This window comes from Globicephala melas, chromosome 20, assembly GCF_963455315.2.
Source record: "Globicephala melas chromosome 20, mGloMel1.2, whole genome shotgun sequence".
In the NCBI taxonomy this organism is placed as follows: domain Eukaryota; kingdom Metazoa; phylum Chordata; class Mammalia; order Artiodactyla; family Delphinidae; genus Globicephala; species Globicephala melas.
In genome coordinates, this window is record NC_083333.1 from 42,304,226 (window position 1) to 42,328,818 (window position 24,593).

Consider the following 24,593-nt stretch of genomic DNA (forward strand, 5'->3'; position numbering starts at 1 on the left):
AATCAACCCTAATGACCACACAATGTAAGTGCAGTGAGAGGAGGGCACAGGACAGAGGGGGTGATAAGAGGCAGCTGGTCTAGAGTGGGTGCTCAGAGGAAGTGGTCCTGAGCTGGATCTGGAAGGGTGAGCTGGAGAAGAAGAGAAAGGGTGGAAGAGCATTATGGATCAAGGGAACAGCAGCTGTAAAGTCACAGAGGCATGGGAAAGTGTGGACCCCCTGTGTCCTGACCCCAGGAACAGCCGGGCCTCTGCGTTATTAATCTGCTTATAACACAAAGCTCTCCCCTCAAGGCCAACTCCTGTTCTCCTGTCTCCCCACAGTTTCAACACCATTATCCCAGGATGACGGGTTTACTTCCTGCCCTCAGTGGCTGCATACTAACTCCCGGTTCCACTCACTACAATCTCTTACCCACCTGTCAGGCTCCAGGTCCAGGCCCTGAAGCCCTCTGGCCATGAGCTGCTCCTGATGACAGGCTCTGCCTATGTTTCAGAATCTCGGCGAAGGACCATCTTCGAATACCACCGTGTGGAGCTGGACCCCAGCAAGGTCACCAGCACATCTGCTGTGGAGTTCACCCCATTACCAAGTAATTAGGGGTTGTTCCCACTGATGAGGGGGGAGGCATTCCACCATCTTGGAAAGAGCTTTGGAGTCAGACTGAGTTCCATCCCAGGCCCACCACTGTCCCCTGTCTGGGTACCACCACCTAACTTCTCTGGGCCTCCATTTCTCATTTGTAACATGGGCCTGACACCACCTCCCTCCCAGGGCTACAGTAAGGGTTAGAACTACAGTAGGTAGAGCTGAGGGTGTAAGTGAAAGCTCAGACATTAACTGGCACATCCCAGGCCCAGGGCGTGGCTTGTGCTTGATACATGACAGCTATTGTTATTAACACATAATTGAAACCCAGGAAAGAGGTACCTCTGAGAACTTAGACTGAGCTCCCAGAAAAGATGATCCAGGAACTGAATGGGTCCATAAGTTTATCATTGTATTTTCCTTAGAGGAGGCACGATGCTGGCATCCACAGGCAGGAGGCAGTAGAGGGATTTAGCCAGTAGCCCTCCAAGATCCAGGGGGCCTGGTCCTGTCCCTCTTCTGTACCCCACTCACCTGCCGTTGAAGGCACACCATGGCTGGGGCCCCAGCTGCTGCTGCGGACCCCGCAGGATCGGGTGGGATGTTCTTCAGGATGTGGTCAGGGCGTCTGGGGAGAGTGAGGGAAGGACAGCGCTCTCGTTCTAGTTTTAAAGAAAGTTTTCATCTCTTCTCCCATTTCATGGTACCTCCCAGCTTCCCTCTGAAGCCGCGGCCTTCTCCCTGCCTTCTGGGGCATTTCTTACCTCTCTTTCCCCCTCTTCCTTTTCCCTGGAGGTTCTGGGAGCAGGGGTTGAAGAAAGAAGAGGAGGAGGAAGGGTCTTCTAGAATGCCAGGCCACGTCCCAGCAGGTGTCCTCCCCTGGAAAAGAGGCCGGTCCCTGACCCCTAGTCACAGGACAAGGACACCTGCGGTTCCAGCCCCGCCCCCACCCTAGTGGCCCTCCCCCTAGGCAGGGCTTCCTCGAGGACTGGTGAGAGCAAACCCAGGAATGAATACACTGCATTTGGGAACAAGGACATCCAAGGGCAGGGCTAACTGCTGGGGCGGAAGACGTGAAACGTCCTGGGAACGCGTTTCTGGGACACTGTCTGTACATTGAAGCCACTTCCCACCCCTCCAGTGAATTCTGTGAGCATTTAATAGCACACAGGACATCTGAAATGCAGATGAGAAACAAAGGTCAGTGGGTTTTATGAATATCCCACAAGGCTCCCAGGGTTTTTTCTCAGTTTGACTGGAGCCATTTAAGGGGTCTCCAGAGTCCTTGGGAATGATCATGGGCTCCCATGTAGGGGAAGGGACAGTGCTACCAGGGCTGTGATTTGAACCCCTGGGAGGCAGGTTTGCTTTGTCCTCAGAAAACTCTGCACTCCACAGCCCCAGGCTTTCTCCCTTACCTTTGGGTAGGGGAGGACTTTTAGCCAAAATTCTTCCAGAGGTGTGGCTGGACTGTTTTCAAGCCATAGCACTCCATGGCTGGTCCCTCTTCTAGAAGAGACTCATGAAAAGGTGGCCTGGGGTGAAGGTGGGAGCTGGGGAGGGGGATTCCCACAGCGGGACCTCGAGACTAGGAGCTCAGGCTCTCGGCTCAGACAGACCTTCGTTCAAACCCAGACCTGCCACTCTTAGCTCTGTGACTCTCCAAGCCTCAGTTTCCTCCTCTGTAAAATGGGGATAACAAAAGCAACTATTCATCGAGTCCATAAACTTTTGTTAACTGCCTACCACGTGCTGGGCGCTGTTCTAGACCCTCTGGACGCGCCAGAGCGCTCTTGTTCTTGGGCCAAGTCGGTCCCTGCTTATTTTCTGCTAATGGCTTTTCCTCCACCCTTCCAAAGCCTGCAGAGCCCTGGTAGACAAATGGACACAGTGCCACCTACAGCTCGTCCCTCCCACAAGGTGACTGAAGGTGACCACACTGTGCCCACAGCAGCTTTTCTCCCACTCACTGAGGGCTGGTTGGGGGTCCACAGAACACAAACTGATTCCCTCATTAATGGACTGTGGCCCAGGCCCATGAAAACACAGAGAGAAGAAATGTATGTGATGTCTCGTGAGTGAGTGGTCATTTTCTGTAGTTAGTGGTCACTTCTGGCTGCTACCAACATGTTCTGTTCAGCTGCTCATCAGATGAGCCCTTACGTTGCACACAGCTATTCCGGGTCAGTGCCTGTCTGTCCTTATAATAAAATGCATGGGCTTTGTGGCAGCTGCTCGCCACTCTGAGGTCATTCTGGTTCACTTAAGTGGGCAGCATTTAAGCAAGTGAACAACTCTTAAAATCCAGCCCCCATACCTCCTGCTCCCCGGGCCCTCTCTGCTGGGGGTCCACGCACCCTCCAGCAGCTGCTCCCACTAACTTGCCTGCTCTCCACCCTTGCCCTGCCCGGCTAGGCCCCAGCTGCCCCTCCTCCCCATTCCTACCACCCTCCAGCTCTCCACTCTGCTGAGCCGGCCAGCGTGCTGACAGCTGTTGGGAGCATCCCTGGGATGTGTTCCTCCAGGGCCTCTGCACACAGAGGCCCCTCTGCTTGGACTTCTCTCCCAGGAGAGCTGCCAGGCTGGCTTCCTCGCTCTCTCAGTCTCCTCAGAGGCCTTCCCCAACCTCCCTGAGTAAAACACATCCCCCACCGTCATTCCACCTCCCTGTTCTGATCCGCTTTTCTCCCAGCCCTTCTCGCCACTGGCAACCCTAGGGTGGGTCTGTTTGTCTGTGTATTTGTTGGCTGTCTCCTCCACTGGACTGCAGGTTCCATGTGGGCAGTGCTTCTGTCTTTTCCTGTTCACGCTGCATCTCCAGCATTGGGACAGTGCCGGGCCTGGGGTAGACGCTCAATAAATATTTGTTGAAAGAATACATGAGTGAATGAGCACCTGATAGGTATATTGAGGGGAATGAAGGACCAGAGTCGATAACAAATGCATTCACTGGCTCACTGTGTGGCCAGCTCTGTTATAAACCCTCTCACAGCTGGCCTCCCACACAGACAGCATCCTGATCCCTCTTTTACAAGTGAGATACCAAGGCACCAACAGGTCAGGTAACTCTCTAGGGAAGATTTAAGCTTGGATGAGCAGAGGTCAGCATACCCCCTGGGAATAGCTCACTTCCAAGAGGAGAGGGAGAGGAAAGGAATGGAATTCCATATGCCTGGCCTGGTTTACTCTCAATAAGTCAGCCCCCAGACTTCCCTGGGAGGAGCTGGAGAGGCCAGGAGCGGGCCTCTGACGGCAGTCCAGCCACACAAACAGTCCCTAGGAGCAGGGAGTGCTAGCTGGTCAAACCAGGACATCTTAAATCCTTTCCAGGGATTGTAGGCAACACAACTGTAAACACTAAATTTGCCGAGAGACTCGATCTTAATTGTTCCCAGCACTGGAAGAAATGATACTGATGTGAAGTGATGGTGGCGTTAGCAAATGCTACAGTGGCGATCATACAGCGATATAAATGGATCAAATCCATATGTCGTACACCTTAAACTTACATGACGTTATATGTCCAATATATGTCGATTTAAAAAAATCCTTTGCAACCCTGTAATTGTAGGCAATAGGCCAGAAGTATAACTTTCCAGACTGGGTGCAATCCCTTTGTACGTGCTTATGGCGCCCTGTAATTTTCCTATGTAAACCTCATCACAATGATAATTATGTAGTTATTTTTGTTTGATGATCTGCTTAGGGTCTGTCTTTCCATATGACTGTAAGGCCCAAGAAAGTACCAGGTCTTACTGCTGAATCACCAGCACCAGCTCAGGGCCTGACCCCCTGGTGACAAAAGGAAGGAAGGATGGAGGGAAGGAAGGAAGGAAGGAAGGAGGGAAGGAAGGAAGGAAGGAAGGAAGGGAGGGAGGGAGGGACGGAGGGAGGGAGGGAGGGAGGGAGGAAAGAAGGGTGGGAGGGAGGGAGGGTAGAGAGGGAGAATTAGAGAATCAAGGCTGGACTCAAGTGAGGGTGGCATTAAAAACTTCTAGGGTCCCTGCTAGTCAGAACCTCCAGAGTTGTGTAAGGAAAGTTGCATTCAGGAAAGTTGCACCTTTTGGAGGCCTGTGGAGGTGCTGGTACTGAGGGGCCGCTGCCTTCTCTCTTGCAGCCTGCCTGCAGCATCGGAGCTGCGACACCTGCATGTCCTCAGACCTGATCTTCAACTGCAGCTGGTGCCATGTCCTCCAGAGGTTCGTACCAGGCTCACCCTCTTATTCCCACAGGCAGACTGTGCAGGGGGGCAGCTGGTGGCACGGCCCCACTCCCTGCCTCGGGCCTCATTACCAACATGAGGGTATCTCTGGCCAGCGCTACTGTGACACTTAGGACAAGAATATCATGAAAGTGAGTGTCTCCCTGAGGCTTGTGACCCATCAAGGTGACGACATGTCACCTTGTGGTGACACCAGACTTCTGGAAGACCATTCAGAGATTCCAGCTACTGCAGCTCCCTCCTCGCACCTGGGAGGGTTGGTTCATCCTCTGGCAGGCCTTCTCAAAGAGTGGTCCACAGCTGTGAGCATCCCAGAATCACCTAGGGCTTGCGCTAAACATGCAGATTCTCGGGGCCCACCCCTGGCCCCCTGCATCAGGTCTCTGGGAGAGAAGCCCAAGAACCTGCATTTTAACACGGTACCTCATCTGCAAACAAGCGTGAGATCCGCCGGCTCAGGGACGGGATGAGCTTAAGACCCATCGCCATTGGAGGAGAGCCCCATGACCCCAAATCGGCACCTCAAGATCTTTCTCAGGCTGCAGAAGGGTTGCCTAAAAACCATGGGTGTGGAAATCGCAGGCGTCTGTGGAAAGCTGGAGCAAGTGACAAAGCTGTGTTTGCTTGGTTTTGGAAGCAGGGAAAATTCTGGATGAGATCCAGGCTCAGGCATAAAGTTCTTAAATCCAAGTCATCTTCCTCTCCTTGTTCTGAAATCATTCCCTCACGGATTAGACTCAGAATCTGAGCCCTGTTCTCCCGTCCAAGAGAAATAAATGGCGGGTGGGGGGGGGGAGAATTTCTTTGGGGACTAGGGCTCCCATGAGAGTGGGAAAAGCTATGAACTACAAGAGCCTTTAAGGCAATCTTGAAAAAGTGCAAATTATAGAGGCTCTGAGTTCTTTGCAGCTGTCCTGAATCTGTCAGTGTTTCCTTTGCTCCTTTCCAGTATCCTGGTGCAGAAGTAGAAGCCACTGCCTTTATAGGCCGCCGGCCTAGCACACAAGACACAGCTCTGGGCCGGGAGGAGAAAGGGGTGCTCATCTGGCCTCCCAGGTGTTCTTCCCAACAGCTGTGCTCTTATTCACTCTCTTGGGGCCTCAGTTTGTTTTCCCTGTAAAATGGGCTGGGGTTATGTGATTCGGGGAGATGTGGGTGAGGAACATGCCTGTTATTTTAACTCCTCAAATACCAGATAGTATTTTTGCAAAGTGTTCAGGGCCCTTCACATGAAAGGCACAGAGCCTCAGAGAGAGTACACAGGGCACACCTCAGGTTGGTTCTTCCTGGCGTGGAGCTTTGCAGTGTGGTCCATCTTGTGCACTTTCAAGTTTGAGAGTCACTGTCTGAGCACAGGGAGATCATCCAGATGACTGCAGAGGAGGCTGGAACGCCGGGGCTGGCTGCCACCGCATGACTCAGTGTCCACCAGCAGCTGAGCCATGAGAACTGCAAAATGGCTCACATGAAAGCAAAACCCTGGCTTGATACACCCCCACTTAATGCATACGCCCAAACCCAGAAAACTATGACAGTTTAATGAGGGTTGGTCAGGGGGAGGGCAGGGCCTTGGGTGTGGATACTGCCTTTGCTGGGTTATGTCAACTACGGGACAAAGGAGCTCCATCAGGGATCCTGTCCCCGGATGTCCGTGAGCCTGGGCTCACCGAGCACGGGCCCCTTCTTGACAGATCTCTGGAGCCTCAGCTTCAACTGAGAGCTGACTCCAGGTTCCTAAAAAGCCAGAGGTCAGAGCTGGTGCAGGGGGCCGGCCACCATGGTCTCTCCCACCAACAGCTGCTTGAAACCACCACATGGGTTCTCGGCTTCCCCTCCGCCTACTCTGCCCTCTGCAGCCTCCCAGAGCGTCCCCTCCCCGTGCTGGGGCCAGATCTGATTTAGATTATTTCACTTATCATGCAGGTATTTTCCTTTCATTCCTCTTGCCCCCCAGTGACCCACTCTGAAGTCTATGGGTGACTTTGACTCCAGGATTTGGCTCTGAAAATGAGGGTCACACATAACCCTTGTCTTACAGCGTTGTCACGAGGGTCCCACGAGGTAGTGCCGGAGGAGCATGGGACTGGGGCAGCACCTGGCATTCAGGAGGCACTCGAACAGTGGCCCTTTCTCATGCCCTTCTCCTCTGCATCTGGGTTGGTTGGCCCGAGCTTGGAAAGGGGTGCTCTTAGACATTTATCAAAGGCTCAGTCCTTGAAAGAACCAGTTCGTTCGGCTGAAAAGAAACTTTAGTCCCCAGTCCCCAACAATGCCCTTAATCTTCCATCCCTCAAGGGAGGGGGCACGGAGGACCTGACAGAGGGGGTGTGGATGGCTCAGCTCAGCTGCCGCTGCTGCAGGAGGAGCAGCTCAGAGGCATCTTCAGAAGGAAAGGCTGACAGCGCCTGGAAGCCTCAGCCTCACCGGGTCTCGGATCGATGGGCAGGCAGTTGCCGGTGCAGTTAACCAGCCACGAATCCTTTCGCAGCGCTGGTGGCTCGGGATATTATCTTCCCATGCGGCGGTTCCTGAGCTTAAGTAGGGCTTGGTGGAGTCTCCTGGCACCGAAGAGTGAAGAGCGGAACTGATGCCATGGAGGACATTCTCTGGTTCATCCTCACACCACACCCCTTCCCTAGGGAAGCACTTGACAACTTCCAGCCCAGCTGAGCTCTCATTGTCCTCCAGGAACCCTTGTCAACCGGTGTTTACTCTCTCCCAGACTCTGGCAGGACCCTGACTTCTGCCCTTCAGTGATCACACAGTGGGTGTTGGCCAGATTGGCTGACGGCCACCCTCAGCCCTGCCCCTCCTTGACAAGTTTAGGCTCCTCCACGAAGAAGTGGGGCTTGGGGAATGAGTAAGACTTTCCCCAGATGAGAACATGTGTGTGAGTTCCCTGGATTCTCAGCAATTTCGTGGCCGCCCAGAGTCAGGAGGGCCTTAAAGGTCATTAGAGGTCATGCAATCAGTCAGCTCCCTACACACACCACATCTGGGCAGATGTGGCCTTGGTCCTGGGGAGCTTGGTCAGGAGGAGGGAGAAGCTGCCACAAATAGCTTCCCCTCCTTTGGGGAAAGGAGTAGAGGGACAGGAGGGTCTGACTCTCGCTCCCACGGCACCTGCCCGGTGGTCTTGGGGAGGTTCGCCCCCTCCTTGCTATCATTGGAGAGCTGTTACCGCCTAGGGGGAGGTGAAGGGGAGGGCTTCTCTGTCAATCCCATCACACCTCTGGCCTTTTGGTTTCCCCTGCAGATGCTCCAGTGGCTTTGACCGCTACCGCCAGGAGTGGCTGTCCTATGGCTGTGCCCAGGAGGTGAGAGGCTTAAGTGAGCCAGGTGTGGGGAGGAGCAGGGCTACTAGCTCGGGTAGCTCTTCTCAAGGCATCTCTGGCTCTTGGTGAAATTCTCCCCTCCACCTGGGGCTTGTCTCCCTGTCTGCTCTGAGCCAATTAGACCCACATGGGAGGTTTCCGAGGGCTTGATGGGCCCCTGAGACAAGCACTTCTGGTGACTTGGCCTGGAGTGGCAGCTCTCCAGGGGCTCTTTTGGTCCTTACAGAGGGTACGTTGGGCGTGGCCTTGGCCACAGCGGGATCCTCCGGGAGGCTGTGCACCTGGTGATGTTCAAAAAGCGACTACCCGGCTCCAGCCCTCCGGCATTTGAGGAAGGCAGTGGTTCTGGGAACGAGGAGGGTTGTTCCTGGCACCTCCCGTTTAGAATCCCATGCAGGTTCCTTCTCACTGCTGGAATTTTCCATGAATGCTCAACACTTTGGGTGGGGAGCCTCCACTTCTCACACCTTATACTGACACAGACCCTTTCATCCACGCATCCTTTCCCCCTCCCTTCCTCCCTCCATTGCAGTGCAAGCACAGCGCATGCGCCCAGCACTTCACCGCGTGCTGCCCTGCACTTGCCCTGATTTAATCCTAACACGGTCCCTGGGAGCTGGGGGCCAGTGCCCCCACTTACCGGAGCGGGAAACTGAGGCTCAGAGAGGTTTAGTGATTTGGCCTGCAGCTCGCAGCCGGCGAGGTGGTGAAGGTGCCAGGCCCAGCATTTAAATGTGAACCCCCAGGATTACTGCTCTGTGCTCACCACCATCTGTTTTATCAGTAAGGCTGAGTGAGCCGTTTCTGGCCTTAGAAAAAAAACAAACTTTGTCCATCCAGAAGCCTACTGCTCACGCTGGCTGTTGGTGAACGTACAGATTCGCTTTATTTAAGATTGGCATCTCAGCTCCTTCTTTCAGGAGGGCTTCGAGGCAGCTGACAGATAAATTGCCCTGTAAGATAAGACGCTTTCAGGATAAAGTAGAAAGCTTAAATGTACTCAGAGCCCAGCTTTGGTTAGATCACCGTGCTTGGGCCACGCACTGGAATCTTAAATCTTCTGGCCGCTGAGGGATGCGAGCGCCCCACCATCCTCCTGTGTGCAGCATGGCCGCCGGCGAGGCCTCTGTCCAGGGCAGCACTGGATCTCTCTTGCAGGCAGACGGCAGGACGTGTGAGGACTTCCAGGACGAGGACTCCTTCTCGTCCTCGCCCGACAGCTCCTTCAGCCCCTTTGACGGAGACCTCACCACCACCTCCTCTTCTGTCTTCGTCGACAGCCTCACAACGGAAGGTAAGAGTGGGGCGGAGCCACCACCCTGGAGCCTCACTGTCCCTGATGGGAATTATCTCAGGGGAGGGTTGCTCCATCCTTTCACACCTGAGGCTCCAAGAGTGGGGACACTTGCTGGTGAAAGGCAGAAGCCAGGTTCAGAGCGAGTAGACTCCACGCCCATATCAGGGCTGTGGGACGGAATTCACTGTGGCGAGGGGAAAAACTACTGTCCCAGCACACTGCCACGTATTTTATATAATATCGCAGTTCATCTTAATAGCGATCCTTAGAGAACCTGTGAGGTCTTAGCATCCCGGTAGCAGGTATGAACTCAGTCCACACACTCAGACGTCAGGGAAAGGTTGCCTGATTTTTCTGACTTCCCTTCTGGCTCCCAGCCCTCGCCGAGCTGGCCTGGTGGGGAGTTCCACCCCTGCCGTCCTGGGGCTTGGCTACACAGTCCTGTGGTGTCCAGTGGGCGGAGGGTAGGTGGGCAGCTCTGACCACCTTGGGTTGCTGCTGATCCATCTCTGCTTCTTCAGGCCTGGTTGTCCCTGGGCCTCCTCTGCCACGCACCTGTTACCGGTGGAACGGTGACTCCTGGGTTCTGGTCCTCTGGAGGGAAAGAATTCAACTGAGAGACGTAGAGTGGTTTTAAGCAGCAGGAGTTTTATTAAGCAAAGCAAAAGTACACCCTCAAGAAGGGAGGACAGTGAGCTGTCTAGGTACCAGAATCAGCCCCGCAGTGAGGGTAGGGCTGGGTTTTTCAAAATCGTGGCAAGTCCCTCCCTGTGTCTTGCATCATTGGATTGACAAGTTGATTGACAGCTTTAGGTTATATAACTTTTCTCCTTGTATGCAGACACTTACCCATAAGCACCCAATCGGAAATGGGGGTGGGGGTGGGGAACCACAATGGTAACTTATTATAAATACCGCATAATGAACCCCAGGTTAGTCTGAGTCACCTCTTAGGTCTGGGTGCACCTGCACCAACCGGTGCTGATGGTTCGGAAAACCCTGTTGGGTTTTCAATATCTTGCTTGGTCCTCATAGGCTGGAAACTTAGCGGTCCTTAACCACAAAAAGGGAGGATCTCTGGGCATGTTCTGGTCACCAGTGTCCAGGTGGGGAGGGAAAGATGACCCCATCCAGGATGGGGCGGGACCCACTCACGTCTGACTAGCTACCTAACATGGTCTTTAGTTCCACGGTCCGTTTCTTCCCATTTCTTTGAGGCCAGTTCTCAGAATTGTGGCAGCTTATGTCATGGCTACAGTCTGGTCATCATGTAGTTAACTTCTTCCACCTGATGGGGGTTTCAGTATCTATAAGACAGCTCAAATGATATGGCTCAGAATATTATCTATAGCCCTTGAAGAGGAACTAAGGTCCTTGACTATGCTTAATGCCTAGACTATTATTATTCAGTCTTATTGGACTATTTTCCCTTGTTTCTGCATCTTCTCACATCTCTGATTAAACTTACTCTTTGGCTAAAGTTTTTCCACAGACGAAAGGTAGGCTGAGGACATGGGGGGCAAGGACCATAGGGTCCTGCTCCGTTTCACCCAGGACTGAGGTCTTATTGAAACTGCTAGAGGTCCAGCCACCCTGTGGGGAACCCCGTGCAGGCTCCTCAGATTCTTTGGCTATCTCTGAGAAATTCCTCCCTTATCCTTTTTCTTTCTTTCTTTCTTTCTTTTTTTTGTGGTATACGGGCCTCTCACTGTTGTGGTCTCTCCCACTGTGGAGCACAGGCTCCGGATGCACAGGCTCAGTGGCCATAGCTCACGGGCCCAGCCACTCTGCGGCATGTGGGATCTTCCCGGACCAGGGCACGAACCCATGTCCCCTGCATCGGCAGGCGGACTCTCGACCACTGCGCCACCAGGGAAGCCCCCCTCCTGACTTTTTAAATGCAGCCTAGAGGACTGGAGAGCAGGAACCCATGGATCTGGCTGGAGGGAAGTGAACAGTTGATAGAAAGAGCAAATATTTAAGGGGACTGACCATGTGCCACGTAGGGTGGTAACATTGTGCACCCATTAATATTCACTTAGTCTTCCTAACAATCCTGTACGTTGATGCTGTTTGATCCCCATTTTACAGAGGAGACAGTATGGCTCAGAGAGGTTGATGGCTTGCCCAAGGTCACACAGCCAGGAAGAGGTGGAGTCAGGTCTCATCTAGCTCCAAAAGCAGCAATCTTGCCCCTCGACCCCACTGCCTTTCTCAGTGCTGAAAAAAAAAATAGAAAAGGGTCTTCATGGATTCAATGGGTGGAAAAATAGGGAAGGGTGAACAAGTGGGCAGATTCAGACAGGTCCCAACACTCTGAACTTGCCCAGGAATAACAAGTAGCTGGTTAAAGCTCAGGTATTGAGAGCAGAGACTGTGCTAGTGCTGTGAGGGATTCAACAAACCAAATGAAAAATGACACAGGAGGAGATCTTGCCCTCAGGGAGTTAATAACTGAGTCCAGGGGTGACCTTCCAGTTAAAGGACACTCTACTTAAAAAGAAGAACCCCTGGCCAGTCACTCCTGAGTTAACCCTATGTGCTACTGAGGGCACGGTCTGAGCCCAGAGCTGGGCTGGGGGCTACACACCCCATCCTCCAGATCCGAACGCAGCCTTTCCCTCAGAGGTTTACGTCTGCATGGGGCACAGTGCCTGAGGCCAGAAGGGTGGCTGTGTGGGCATGGAGAGCCCAGCGCACGGCATCTGGGGGCTGGATTCAAATTCTGACTTGGAAGTATTCTCCATTTCTCCCGGGTTATTGCCCTGATGAGCTGTCCCTACATAGAGGCAGCGTGTTCTGTTTATCAGTTTTATCATGCGTGTGTCTTCTATCAGCCCAGGAATGTGTCATTTCTGTTTGCTGTGTAATAGTCCCCAAAAGAAAAACATATGTCCTTCCAGTCCTGGAGCGGGTGGTAGAGATTGTTAGGTTACCTCTATAAGAAAAAGACTGGGGGGACTTCCCTGGTGGTCCAGTGGTTAGGACTCCACGCTTCCACTGCAGGGGGCACAGGTTCGATCCCTATCAGGGAACTAAGATCCTGCAAGCCGTGTGGTGCAGCCAAAAAAAAAAAAAGAAAGAAAAGAAAAATTGATAAAGACTTCCCCCCACCCCAAACTCTCAAGGTGTCTGGAGGGACAGGTTTGGGTCACCCCCTGCCTGTGCAATTATAACCCACACAGGGAGACTTACTAGAGGCAGAGTATATCTCGGGGTCCAGGAAGATATTGTGAATGAAGGGGATACAGCACTTCAGCCAGGGGGACCCACCTGGTCAGAGCAGAGTTGGAGAGCAGAGAAGTTAGTGAGAGCAGCTGCTGGAGGGCGTGTGGAGCCCTTCTGTCACCAGCCATCCAGAGGAATGGAGAGGACCAGGGGAGCAGGAGGTATGAGGGCTGGATTTTAAGAGTTGTTCACTTGCTTAAATGCTGCCCACTTAAGTGAACCAGAATGACCTCAGAGTGGCGAGCAGCTGCCACAAAGCCCATGCATTTTATTACAAGGACAGACAGGCACTGACCCGGAATAACTGTGTGCAACGTAAGGGCTCATCTGATGAGCAGCTGAACAGAACATGTTGGTAGCAGCCAGAAGCGACCACTAACTACAGAACATGACCACTCACTCACGAGACATCACATACATTTCTTCTCTCTGTGTTTTCATGGGCCTGGGCCACAGTCCCTTAATGAGGGAATCCGTTTGCATTCTGTGGACCCCAACCAGCCCTCAGTGAGTGGGAGAAAAGCTGCTGTGAGCACAGGGTGGTCACCTTCAGTCACCTTGCGGGAGGGGCTGGCTGTAGGTGCCCTCTTGTCTGCCAAGGGCAGATGTGGACTGGGTTACAATGGATTTCCAATGGTCTAGATTCAAAGCAAGTCGATTCCAATCAAGTTAATTTGTCCAATGATGTTTAGGGTTACGTTGGTTAGTGTTGAGTAACCAATTCATCATTTCAACTTGTAGTAACAAAATAGACTCAGAGGCATACATAAATACCTCGTGTATTGAAATTCCTGAAGAAAACGTATCTTTCTATTATATGCCTACAACTCTCTATTCGTTTTGTTTTACTTTGAATTTTTAGGGGTGCTTTTTATCATTTTATTTTATTATTATTTTTTATTTATTTATTTATTTTTGGCGGCGCTGGGTCTTCACTGCTGTGTGCAGGCTTTGTCTAGTTGCAGTGAGCAGGGGCTACTCTTCGTTGCGGTGCGTGGGCTTCTCATTGTGGTGGCTTCTCTTGTTGCAGAGCATGGGCCCTAGGCGCGCCGTCTTCAGTAGTTGTGGCACGCGGGCTCGTGGGCTCTAGAGCGCAGGCTCAGTAGTTGTGGCTCACGGGGTTAGTTGCTCCGCAGCATGTGGGATCTTCCCGGACCAGGGCTTGAACCCATGTCCCCTGAATTGGCAGGCGGATTCTTAACCACTGAGCCACCAGGGAAGTCCCGAGGGGTGCTTTTTAAATTTAACTTTTTTATAAATTGTGTAACAGTTAAATGATAATTAACATGGTTCCAAAGTCAAATCTACAAAAGTAGCTATATTCAAAGAAGTTTAGTTTCTAGTTTTCTCCCCTCCGCCCTATTCCCTCTTTCCTCTGTAAGGGACCATTTAAAATTTTTCTTATGGTTTATTCTTTTATTATCTAATGTGATTTTTTGATATTTGAAGATTTATTGGAAATGTAGAGCAGGGCAGTATGCCACGTCCAGGCACTGGGAGTGTAAATAGCTGGGTATTGAGAGGCTCACAGTCTATGGAATCAATGGGACCCAAGATGCCACAGAAACAGATACCAAATGCAATGGGACACAGAGGAGGACACACCCATCTGTCCTCCAGGAAGTGACGGGCCTGGACCAGGACTAGGGTGAGGCAAGTGAGGCACTCAGTGCAGGTATCAAGTTTAAGGAGGCCCCCAAAAAAAAAAAAGTAATAAATAAGATAATAATCTTTTCTTGCAATATTTGTAAAAATCAAAATTAATGCCAAAAATTCCATAATCAACAAAATTTCAAAAAATTCTAAAAAGACAGGATCAGCCCCTGTGTCACATGTATCAACCTAGCCCCAGCCCTGCAGGGGGCATTTCAGGGTTGGGACTTTTGAAAGAGAAGTGGAGGAAGGGCATCCCCTGCAGGAGGAACAGTACATACAGCGGCTCAGAGATCTGAGAGGGCTCCAAGGTCTGGAGAGCCTTGGGTAGCTTGTCACAGACGCTGACATGCTGTTGAGCTGTGGCCAGTGGTAGGAGAAAAGAAGATTGGGACTGAGAAGGGCCTTGAAAATCTGTGAACAAAGGGGAGCCAGTGGAAGCCTTTAAAAGGAGGAGGACGGTGGAGGTGCTGGAGGGGAAGGAGGAACGAAGCGTATGTTGCAGGCCCTACATCGTGGAAGGTTCCGCTGGTTTAACGTTTTGACGCTTGAAGCAGTAAGCTCCAGTCATCTAGAACATTCTCCTGACGTGGAATTCTCACTGTCCTTTCCCCATAGGAATCTGTGGGGAAGAGCCACAGGAAGGGTCACCCACTGGAACTTGTTTAGGAGGCTGCAAGATACACTCCTTGAGGTGTAGAGGGAGTGTGTTGTACCCTGGGAAGTCTCCAAGCAGATTCGATCTTGTGACACACACACCTCTCCTCAAATCCTTCCTCAGCTTCCCGCTGCCCCTTAGGCCCTCAACTTAGCTTTCCAGACAGCTGATCCCCCCACGCCCCCGCTTCACTCTCACCACCCTTCATTCACATCCTCGCTACCCTCCAGCTGCACTGAACTGCTTTTTTTGTCTCAAATGGCCAAGTTCTTGCTGACTCCAGCCTTTGCCCCCGCTCTCTCCTCTGTCTGGGACCCTTTCTCCCAGCCCCATAGCTCATCCCTCCTTCTTGACTCCCTTTGTCTGGGCGAGGCCCCCAGTCGGAGTCAACTCCTAGTAAACACTCAGTAAATATTTGTTGAATGTATGAACACTACGAAAAGTTGGCTTGTCTGTCTTGGCCTTCTACCTTTACACTGCTGTGTGACTTTGAGCAAGTCACCTCCCCTCTCTGTGCTTCAGTTTCCCAGCCTTCAAAATGAAGGGCTGGACTTGAACCTCCCTAAAGTCTCATCTAGACCTAGTGACAGAGACCATCATGATTCCACTAATCTTGTGCCTTCTCTCCTTTCCCTTTGAAGATGACACCAAGTTGAATCCCTATGCAGAAGGAGAGGGTGAGTACAGAACTGCCTGCCCCTCTTCAACACACCACTGCCTCTTGGACCCACCCTGGAAGAGGGTGCAGCCGTCACCTGGCCTCTTTGCTTTTACTCTGAGTGGGGGAGGGGGAAACAACAGCAGCCTGTGCTTCCCAGACTTCCTGCTGGGTGGGAAGGCAGGGGGCTTCTGGGAACAGACCCCCTAGACTGAAGGAGCAAATCTACATCTAGACATTTCTCATCTCAGCCAGGAACCTCCTGTGGTTCTTCTCCCGGCCTCTGTGCCCTTGAGTATCCGCTTCCCTGATAGGAGTGAGAGGAGGAAGTGAGGGCTAAGCTAGGGCAGGCATGGCTGTGTGGCCTGTGGCCCTGGCTTCTGTCTCCAGGGGCCTCCCAGCCAATGAGGGGTGGAGAGCAGCTTCTCTCACTCAAGTGGCTTGCCAGAGAGTACATAAACGTTGCCCACCACAATTTTTACAGGGTGCCAGAAGGTGGGATCCCCTTTCCCCAGGACTGCCTGGGGGATAACCTCCTCTCTGGGGACATGGGGTGACCCCACCCCTCCCCTGCCCTTTGCCCAGAGCCAGCTCAAGCCCTTGCTGCAACTACCACAAAGGGGAGATGGAAGAGCCTTCCGGCCCCGGGGGCTGGGAGACTGTTACCTGGGCTCCAGCAGGAGAGGAGGGGCTATTAACGCAGCACATCTTAATGGGGTCTCCCACAGGAGACGGAGCCATTGCTGCTCTGTGGGCTGTGGGTGTGAGTGTACACGTGTGTCTGTTGGGCTGTGGGGAAGCAGGGGGCCCTGGGCCACGTTCCCCTTACTCTGCACCATGTGCTCATCAGCCCAAGCTCTGCCCCTCAGATCATAGGGTCACTGAAGGCTGAGGTCTGACGGCCAGCTCAGGAGAGGCCAGCTTGGGGCGTGTCATCACAGCTCCCCCAGCTCTTGGCAGATGGAGGCATGAACCACGCACAGGAGTGCCCCAGGATAGTTTCTCTCCTGGTTTTTTTTTCTGCTGACGGAGAAACGGGGATGGGGAACATAATGATTTTGGATGCACACAACATCTTATTAAAAATCTCTACCCACTGTTGACTCCCATTCCACCCACCAGCGATGTAAAGTGGATTCAACATTTGTGTTGCTTACATGCTCATCTGTCTTCTCTGTGTCGTTATCTCCACATCCTTTTAGGGCAGGGAGAAGGAGCAAAAGCCCACCCCAGGTAATATCAGGGAACTAGGTTTCTTGGAGGCTGGCACTAACTGTGTCCTTGGACAAATCCCTTCATCTCTCTGTATTTCCATTCCTTCAGCCGTACGAGAAAGGGGTTGGACTGGATGAGCTTCCAGTTCGATAGTCTATGGAAAATACCCAGTCTTCTCCTGGGGAATGTATTTCAAATGCTTGGAATGTTCACAAAGAGTGTCTGCTGGCTTCTCAGCCCTCCGAGTGTCTAGTTCATTTCTTTTATTGAGTTCCTCTGATGGGTCTGCCGGTTTTTCTAAGAGTTGAAAACACAGAGATGACTAAGACACTGTCCTTGCCCTACAGGAGGTCACAATCTGGTAGTGGACAGTGACAGGTAAAGATGTGGTCATTTTGCTATCATGATAGCTAACACTTTTTAAAGTTGTCCAAGATACCTGCCGTGATCCTCAGCCGTTGACATGAATTATCTCATTTTCACCCTCTCAATAACCCTACCGGGTACTTAACATTATTATCCTTGTGCTACAGAAACGATAACCGAGACACAGAGAAGTTAAATAATTTGCCCAAGGTCACACAGCTCGTAAGTAGCAGAGCCTGGATTTGAATCCAGGCAGCCAGGCTCCAGATCCCAAGTCTTAACCATCACATGCCCTTTGTGAATTTCTTCAAAGAACTTATATGGGATGGGTACTGGAGAGAAATGTTATGATCCTTAGTAGACATTTGGGCAACTTTTAAGCGATTTTGGAAAACCACCTGAACCGTGCTAAGAACAAAGTTCATGTCATACTCATAATGGTTCCACCGACTCCACCTTTTCATGTATTTGATAAGTAGACCTGAAGGGTCTGTCGGCTTTCATCTCTGGGACTTTGTCAGAACCCAGGACCCCATGACCCCACCTTCCTTGTTCCCCTGACCTAATGGTCTCTCCACAGGCCTTCAGAACAACCTGTCCCCCAAGACAAAGGGCCCCCCCTTGCACCTGGGCACCATCGTGGGCATCGTGCTGGCCGTCCTCCTTTTGGCGGCCATCATCCTGGCCGGGATCTATATCAATGGCCACCCCACCTCCAACACTGCGCTCTTCTTCATCGAGGTCAGTGCAGGATTGGGCCACCGCTCTGGCGTCTGCATCTGCATCAGTGTTTCCCCAGCCTTTCAGTACCTGCCTCTCCCCATCTCATCCCTCACCCACCACGTGCCAGCCTCCTGTTTCCACCTGAGGGACTTCATTGACTCCATCCAGGCACATCTTGCACTGGCGGGCACCCTCTGAGTCCCTAACCCCCCAGGGCTTGACCCCTCAGGACTCCTCCGGCCCTCTTGTCCTGTTGAACAGCCTCTGCTTTTGCGCTCCCATTTGTGAAATCAGAACAGTCCCCAGAAGAAAGAAAGAGGCCAAAAACGCCTCACATGCCCCTTGAGTGCTGTGCAACCATCCCTAATGATTTATGGTCTCTCACACCCAACTTCCAGGCCTAGTGCTTATTCAAAGCCGTAATGGAACTGAGGTCTCTGCCTCTTGGCCTGCTGTGTGCGATTTTCGATTCGATTTGACAGGCCATAGTAATCATAAGAGTTGCTCTGTCTGGGAGCTTTTGTTGAGGATGCTGCAGTTTGCAACATCTCAGGATTCAGAAGAGTCAGCCTGAGGTGCAGCATGGGAAGTAAGGCCTGCGCCCCTTCAGTCTGGGCCACAGAGCTCAGCAGCCCCTGCCCCAGCCCCCCACTCTCGGCATCTGGCCAGCTCTCTGACTCCTACAGTGATGGGGCCTCTGGGACTGCAATCCTCCACATGGGTCACAAGCCCCAACCTCATCACCCAGAGGCCTAGGTCGTTCCCTCCTCTCTCTTTTTTTTTTTTTTTTTTTTTGCGGCACGCGGGCCTCTCATTGCTGTGGCCTCTCCCGCTGCGGAGCACAGGCTCCGGACACACAGGCCCAGCGGCCACGGCCCAGGGGCCCAGCCGCTGCACGGCACGCAGGATCCTCCCGGACCGGGGCACGAACCCGCGTCCCCTGCATCGGCAGGCGGACTCCCAACCACTGCGCCGCCAGGGAAGCCCCCTCCTCTCTGTTTAGATGCCCCCTGTTTCTTATGAATTCTAACCAGTCATTCTTAGCTTAAGATTAAGACCTACTGAGGCTAAGGCCAACCTTGTTTCTCCTGGGGAACCTGCAGATCCCCAGCCACAGGGATGCTGACCAGAGGTCTGATGGAGGCCTGGGAATCTGCATTTCCTCCAGCTCCCCAGCTCTGATGCAGGACCTGTACTGTCTGGAGGGTTACCTTAGCGTTTCCAGAGCCTCCCAGATCATTCCATCTCTTACCCACTCGCTCACTTTCCACAGTCTCAGGACTCCACTCAGTGTGCCACTGCGCTTTTCATCTTGCGTCCTGCAGTCCACACGGCGAGGAATAAAATGACCTCTTCCTTCCCAACTCCTGGGGCTCCCAGCAGGTTTCCCAGGGGGGCGAAGGATCACAGCCGGGAGCCTTCTGGGGGAGAGGGCCCTAAACTTCACCCTCCACCAGCACCTTTGAGAAGTTCTCAGAGCCGTCCCCCGGGGGAAGGGGGAGGGAGGGGAGGGTCCCAGGGGAGGGATCGCGCCCACTGACTCTGCGCCTGTGTCCCCGCAGCGGAGACCTCGCCGCTGGCCGGCCATGAAGTTCCGCAGCCACCTTAACCACTCCACCTACACAGAAGTTGAGCCCTCAGGCCACGAGAAGGAGGGCTTCGTGGAGGCCGAGCAGTGCTGAGAGCGCCAGGTCTCCCTTGGAAGGGTAGGAAGGAAGACCCGGGGACCTCAGCAAACGAGTCAAAGCAAAGCAGAGAAGTGACCTTCCTTGGCCTCCTCTGAACACACCCTGGCTGGGAAGATGAGCCCATGGTCTGTGGCGCCAGAGCTATAGTTTGGCCATCACACCCCAACTATTGAAGCAGGAGGCAGAAAAGCCACCACATTGAACTTTGAAGGAACAGTAACCTAATTTCAGCCTGCTTTGATGCCAGGGGTCTCCCCTTCTGAGTCTCTCAATGGTCTACTCTGTAGCTGCCTCAGAGGTCCCCTCCCACCTGGAGACGGCCAGATGCCCTGCTCCGGTCACCTAACGCCCCCGCATATGACACGAGAGAACCCAGCTCTAGACTGGGGCCGCTGTATTCCAGGGTCCATAGACTCAAGAGCTGGTCCTCAAGGCTATGGATGCAGCATAATTTGCCCCAGCTTCTGTGCTCTGGAAGTCTGAAGAAGGAGTTCTCTCCATCTGTTAAATCACAGGTATGGCTGCTCCCAGCCCTTTTGGCAAGCCACTGACCGGCATGCTGGCATCAGAAGAAAGCCAAAGGAGAGAAGAAAGAACTCGTGGGAAGATTGTATTTTTAGGCTTCACTACCCCAGCTTGACGTTTCTGCTGAGAACCAGTACTTCTGCAACAAACATGTGTGTTGCCTGTGTTGCGGGCTTTATCCAACTGCAGCCCAGCCCGGGCCTGGCAAGCCGTGCTGTGCATGGCCGCATCTACCCTGCGGGCTCTTCATTCCAATGGCACGTTTGGTGTCCACTGTATTCACTGGCCTGGTCTTCTGTCAGTGCCAGTAAGTACCTCCAAAGGCAGGGCCTGCCTGATTAATATTTTTCCTCCTCTGAGCTGGAATTTTATAGCCATTAAAGAGAAACAAGGTGGAGAGAGGGCTTCTTGAAACATACCCAGCAGGGAGCTTCAGTTGAAAAGCAAAGCCTCCAGAGGGATTGGGATAGAGGAAGCTGGTGTGGGAAAGAGGGACTTTATACGTAAGACCTTGACCTGGAAAGTTGCTTGCATCTCCCCAGCTCTTCCGGAAGTTCTTGGGGCAGAGAGTTTAGGCTCCTAAACTTAACCTGCTTTTAAGGGAGTTCTGTCCCAGGGATGAGTTGGGGTTGCTTCTGAAGAGCATTTCAAGTGAAAACCTATAGTTCACCCTCATTCAAAGTAAAAAAACATCATCAGCAAATAAATATTAAATCACAGTCTCCACTTAGTCACATCCTTTTATGCATGTCACCGGGATGCTGCCAAAGAAAGAAGTTAGTTTAAATACAAGGCCTCCTGAGGCGGGGGTAGGGAGTCTGCCAATAACCAGGCACATCCAAACACTGGGCTGAAGGTTTTCCAGATGTTTCATGGTTTATCCTTGGTGAGGATGGTAACAATCAGAGTGGGAAACATGCTGGACCTCGGCTATCTATATGTATTCTTCATAAACCAGGCAAAGGAATAGCTATGGTTTTGAGAAATCGTAGCAGAATTTGCGAAAGTAAAAAGGTAATGCAGCAAAGAGAATAGGATTCTTTTCAAGCTTCTGAAGGACAGAAAGGTCTGAAACAGAGCTCTCTTAACGGGAAAATTGCAGCCAGGCGCTGAAATACTCCAGGCTCCCAGCACTGCTGGCTGGCAGGAGGGTGATTTTTGCCCTTGCCGGACCAGCAGAGCATCTATGACTTTTGTGTGTCTAAAATGGCCAGTGGGGCAGTCCCCACTGTGGCCAAATGCAGTGCACAGCTCCACGGGTCCCACTCCCAAACTCCAGCACACTTCTTCCCAATGGGAGCCCTTCCGATTGTTCTGATTCCTGGAGGGGAAGAACACAAGAGTGAAGAAACGGGCGGTGATGTCCTGAGGTCTCTGCCGGTAACACTGCAGGTAGAGAGAGAAAGCATGAGATAGCTCGGACCAGTCACAGCAAGCCTAGCTGGCGCCTGGGATGACAGTGGTGAGGGCAGTGGAGCTGTTTGGTAGCAGGTAGCCTGGTTTGTTAACAGCAACAAAGAACTAAAGATGTGTCCCTAAGAGAGGCCCCTGGACACTAAGAGTCCCTCAAGCCACAACAAAGCGCTCCTAGGAAACAGCCAGCAACTCGCAGAGTTAACACTGGTTCCCAGATATCCTTAGGATCTCTCACAAGATCAAGCATCTCTTAGACCCAGGAGTTTTACTCCAAGGTTTAGAGCGGGTTCTTTGGGTAACTATAGAGAGTGACTCACCTGCACAGTGAGTGACCAGAAGGAGACAGGGGTTTCATGGTCAACCAGCGAAGTGGTACTTCTGTGCTGTGCTGTGCACAACCACAGAGAGCTTGCAAACTTCCGGTCCCCTCCACCCCACAGGCAGATACAATGACTGTGACAGGAAGCTTCAACCCCTTGAAACAGCTGTCTGTGTTGTACCCAGAACTCAGAAGCTCTCAGGGAGGCTCTGTTTTACACCAGAACTCTTAAGAGAGCCAACAAGAAAATGAGAAGAAGAAGAAGAATGCAGAGGCCAAGTGTGAGAGGAGACCCCTGGATCAGGCTGTGAGCACAACTTAGTTCCCCTTTAATCAGCTGCCCCTAGATTTGTGGATCTGTCCAGTCAGGCCCCTGGGGTTTCTGATTCTAGAACATGGGTGCCTATAAGCCCAGCCACCAACCCCAGTACCCAGAAATGCCCCGGGAAGAGCAGATGGGGTTTTTCAAGCTTGACTAACTGGCTGTCTCCCTTCCGCCATAATTAGGTATCACCAGCCACTCACCCCAGCTGGCCCCTGACTCTGGAAACTGCCTCTTCAGGTCTTCAGGTCTCAGCCTGGAGCCTGAGGTTGAAAATGTCCTTTTGTCCCTGTTAGAGGTTCTCGGTGGGCCTATGGAAACAATCTTTAAAATGTGTGTGTTTTGCCAGGGCTTGCCTGTGTCACGTGTTCTTGTATGTATATATTTCGGTGTCTATCTGTATTTATAGATAGATAGATAGATTATTGCTAAGAACATCGGATGAAGCTTGTAGCTGCGCTCAGCCTGTAGCTTGTTGTATTATATTAAGACAGTGGCAGAAGCTGCCAGCCAACCACACTATGGGAAAAGAAGAGTGTTCACCACCAGAGCTGATCACTTATTTCATTGTGGGCAGAGCTAAGACTCTGTTCTCTGGGTACAGGAACAGATAAGAGATTTGCATGAAGCCCTGATCAGGGGCCACACCCAGACTCCCTACACCAGGTGGAGTCACAAATAAAACCAGCCTCTCTCTCTCACCATCTCCACCCTACCCCACCCCCAACGAAAAGTCACCGGAACTTACAGCACAATTCGAAGGATCTGGGACCTGAGGGCACACTAGCTGTTCTAAATGCAATGTATTTCCATATTCAGCGTGAAAATTCCTTGCACGGATTTCAGTGTTAATAAAAGGCAACGTTCATTTACGACTTCTGCCGTGTGCAAAATTAAATGCAAAGGATTTTGTGTGACATTCTACAAATCCTCGCACAGACTTTAGTCCTGATGACTGCCAGCTTCTCTAAGGACTGAGCTAAGGAGCAGAGGAACAGCCTCCAGCAATCTGCCCACCAGGGGTGCTCTTCCCAAACTCCTGTCCCACCTCAAGAGAAACAGCCTGGAAAGAGACTCCAGCTATTTATTCGTGGTTTGTAAGTCCCCGGAAGTAAACCTCATGGGTTTCTAATCTACTATCTAGAAATACAGAATAAATGTGCTAAGCTGACACTGCCACATTTCTGGAGGCTTTGCCTTTGAACCACTTTAGTAGCCTCGTCGTTTTTATTACTTTGCATATTTTGCTCACAAAACATGGTTAAGCAAACCAAAACAAAAAGAGGAAAAATTTGAACTTCTTACAGCCAAAATCAGCTATGCCAAATTTCAGGCTCCAAAAACAAGCCAATTTATAAATAAACATGCTGTGTTTGCCAAAGAAAGAGGAATGTGTTGGAGAAGGCCATGTGGATTGGTGAGAAAGCCCCCCAGCTGCTCCACAGTGCGTCAGGAGGCGGAGCTGCAGCCCCAGCCCTGCCCCTGAGGAGCTGTGTGTTGTCGGCCAAGTCACCCCACTTCTCTGAGCCTCTGTGAAATCAGGGGGTGGAGGACTTATTGATCTAAGGAGGGGATGTTTTCCTCTCCTTAGCAAATACGCTCATCTGTTTCTGTTTTGTTTGGTTTTTTCTAGTTCACAAGCAGCTCAGATGGAAGCATCCCTTTCGCTTCCATTATCTTGGTGAAGTGATCAACTTTGTTTGCCCGGGACTTCCCTGGCTCTAACACTGAGAGCCCTGTGTCCCAGGAAACCCCTTAGTCGAGAGCCCGCTGGGACAATTGGTTAGTCTATCCTTGGAGTCTATCCCGACCCCATTGGCTGAAGAGATGTTAACAAGCTCAAGTACTTGTAGAGCATCAGAGGCTTGGACTTACCTATTCAAAGTGTGGTCCACACAGGAATCCCCTGGGGGTCAGCTGGAAATGCAGAACTCAGGCCCACCCAACCCAGACCTACTGAGTCAGAATCTGCATTTGAGCAACTCCCCAGGTGACTGAAGTGAAACGCATGAACATTTGAGAAGCATTTCTAGGCAACAATTTTACTGACATGATCACAGCCTGTCAGGTGTGTGTGGGGGGGGCAGAATTATTCCCCCATTTCTCAGATGAGGAAACTGAGGCTCAGGTGGTTTACTTATTTATTTATTCATTTGATCAATACTCATTAAGCACACACTGTGTGCCAGGCATCATTAAGTGACTTGCCCAAGGTCACACGGCTAGTGAGTAGCTGAGACAGTCCCCAAACCCAGGACTTTGGATTCCCATCCGGGGTTGTTCCCCGGGTACTGTGGGGTGACGCCAGAACCACGTGGCCACAGTGTAACAGGGAAGCTGATTGTAGATTAAACAGAGCCCTTCCAGGCCTGTAGAGAG

General features: G+C 52.0%; 1 protein-coding gene across 2 annotated transcripts in view; it reads left to right on the forward strand.

Annotated features, from left to right (window-relative positions):
* Window positions 1–23,087, forward strand: part of PLXDC1 (plexin domain containing 1) — a 64,345-nt gene extending 41,258 nt beyond the window's left edge. For both annotated transcript variants that reach the window (XM_030839924.2, XM_060290700.1), the window contains 7 exons: window positions 498–593; window positions 4,707–4,788; window positions 8,068–8,128; window positions 9,305–9,440; window positions 15,624–15,659; window positions 17,802–17,962; window positions 19,507–23,087. In XM_030839924.2, coding sequence (XP_030695784.1) covers window positions 498–593; window positions 4,707–4,788; window positions 8,068–8,128; window positions 9,305–9,440; window positions 15,624–15,659; window positions 17,802–17,962; window positions 19,507–19,626 — 692 coding nt within the window. In that variant the 3' untranslated portion in view covers window positions 19,627–23,087. The remainder of the gene's footprint in view (window positions 1–497; window positions 594–4,706; window positions 4,789–8,067; window positions 8,129–9,304; window positions 9,441–15,623; window positions 15,660–17,801; window positions 17,963–19,506) is intronic.
* The last annotated feature ends 1,506 nt before the right edge of the window (window positions 23,088–24,593 follow it).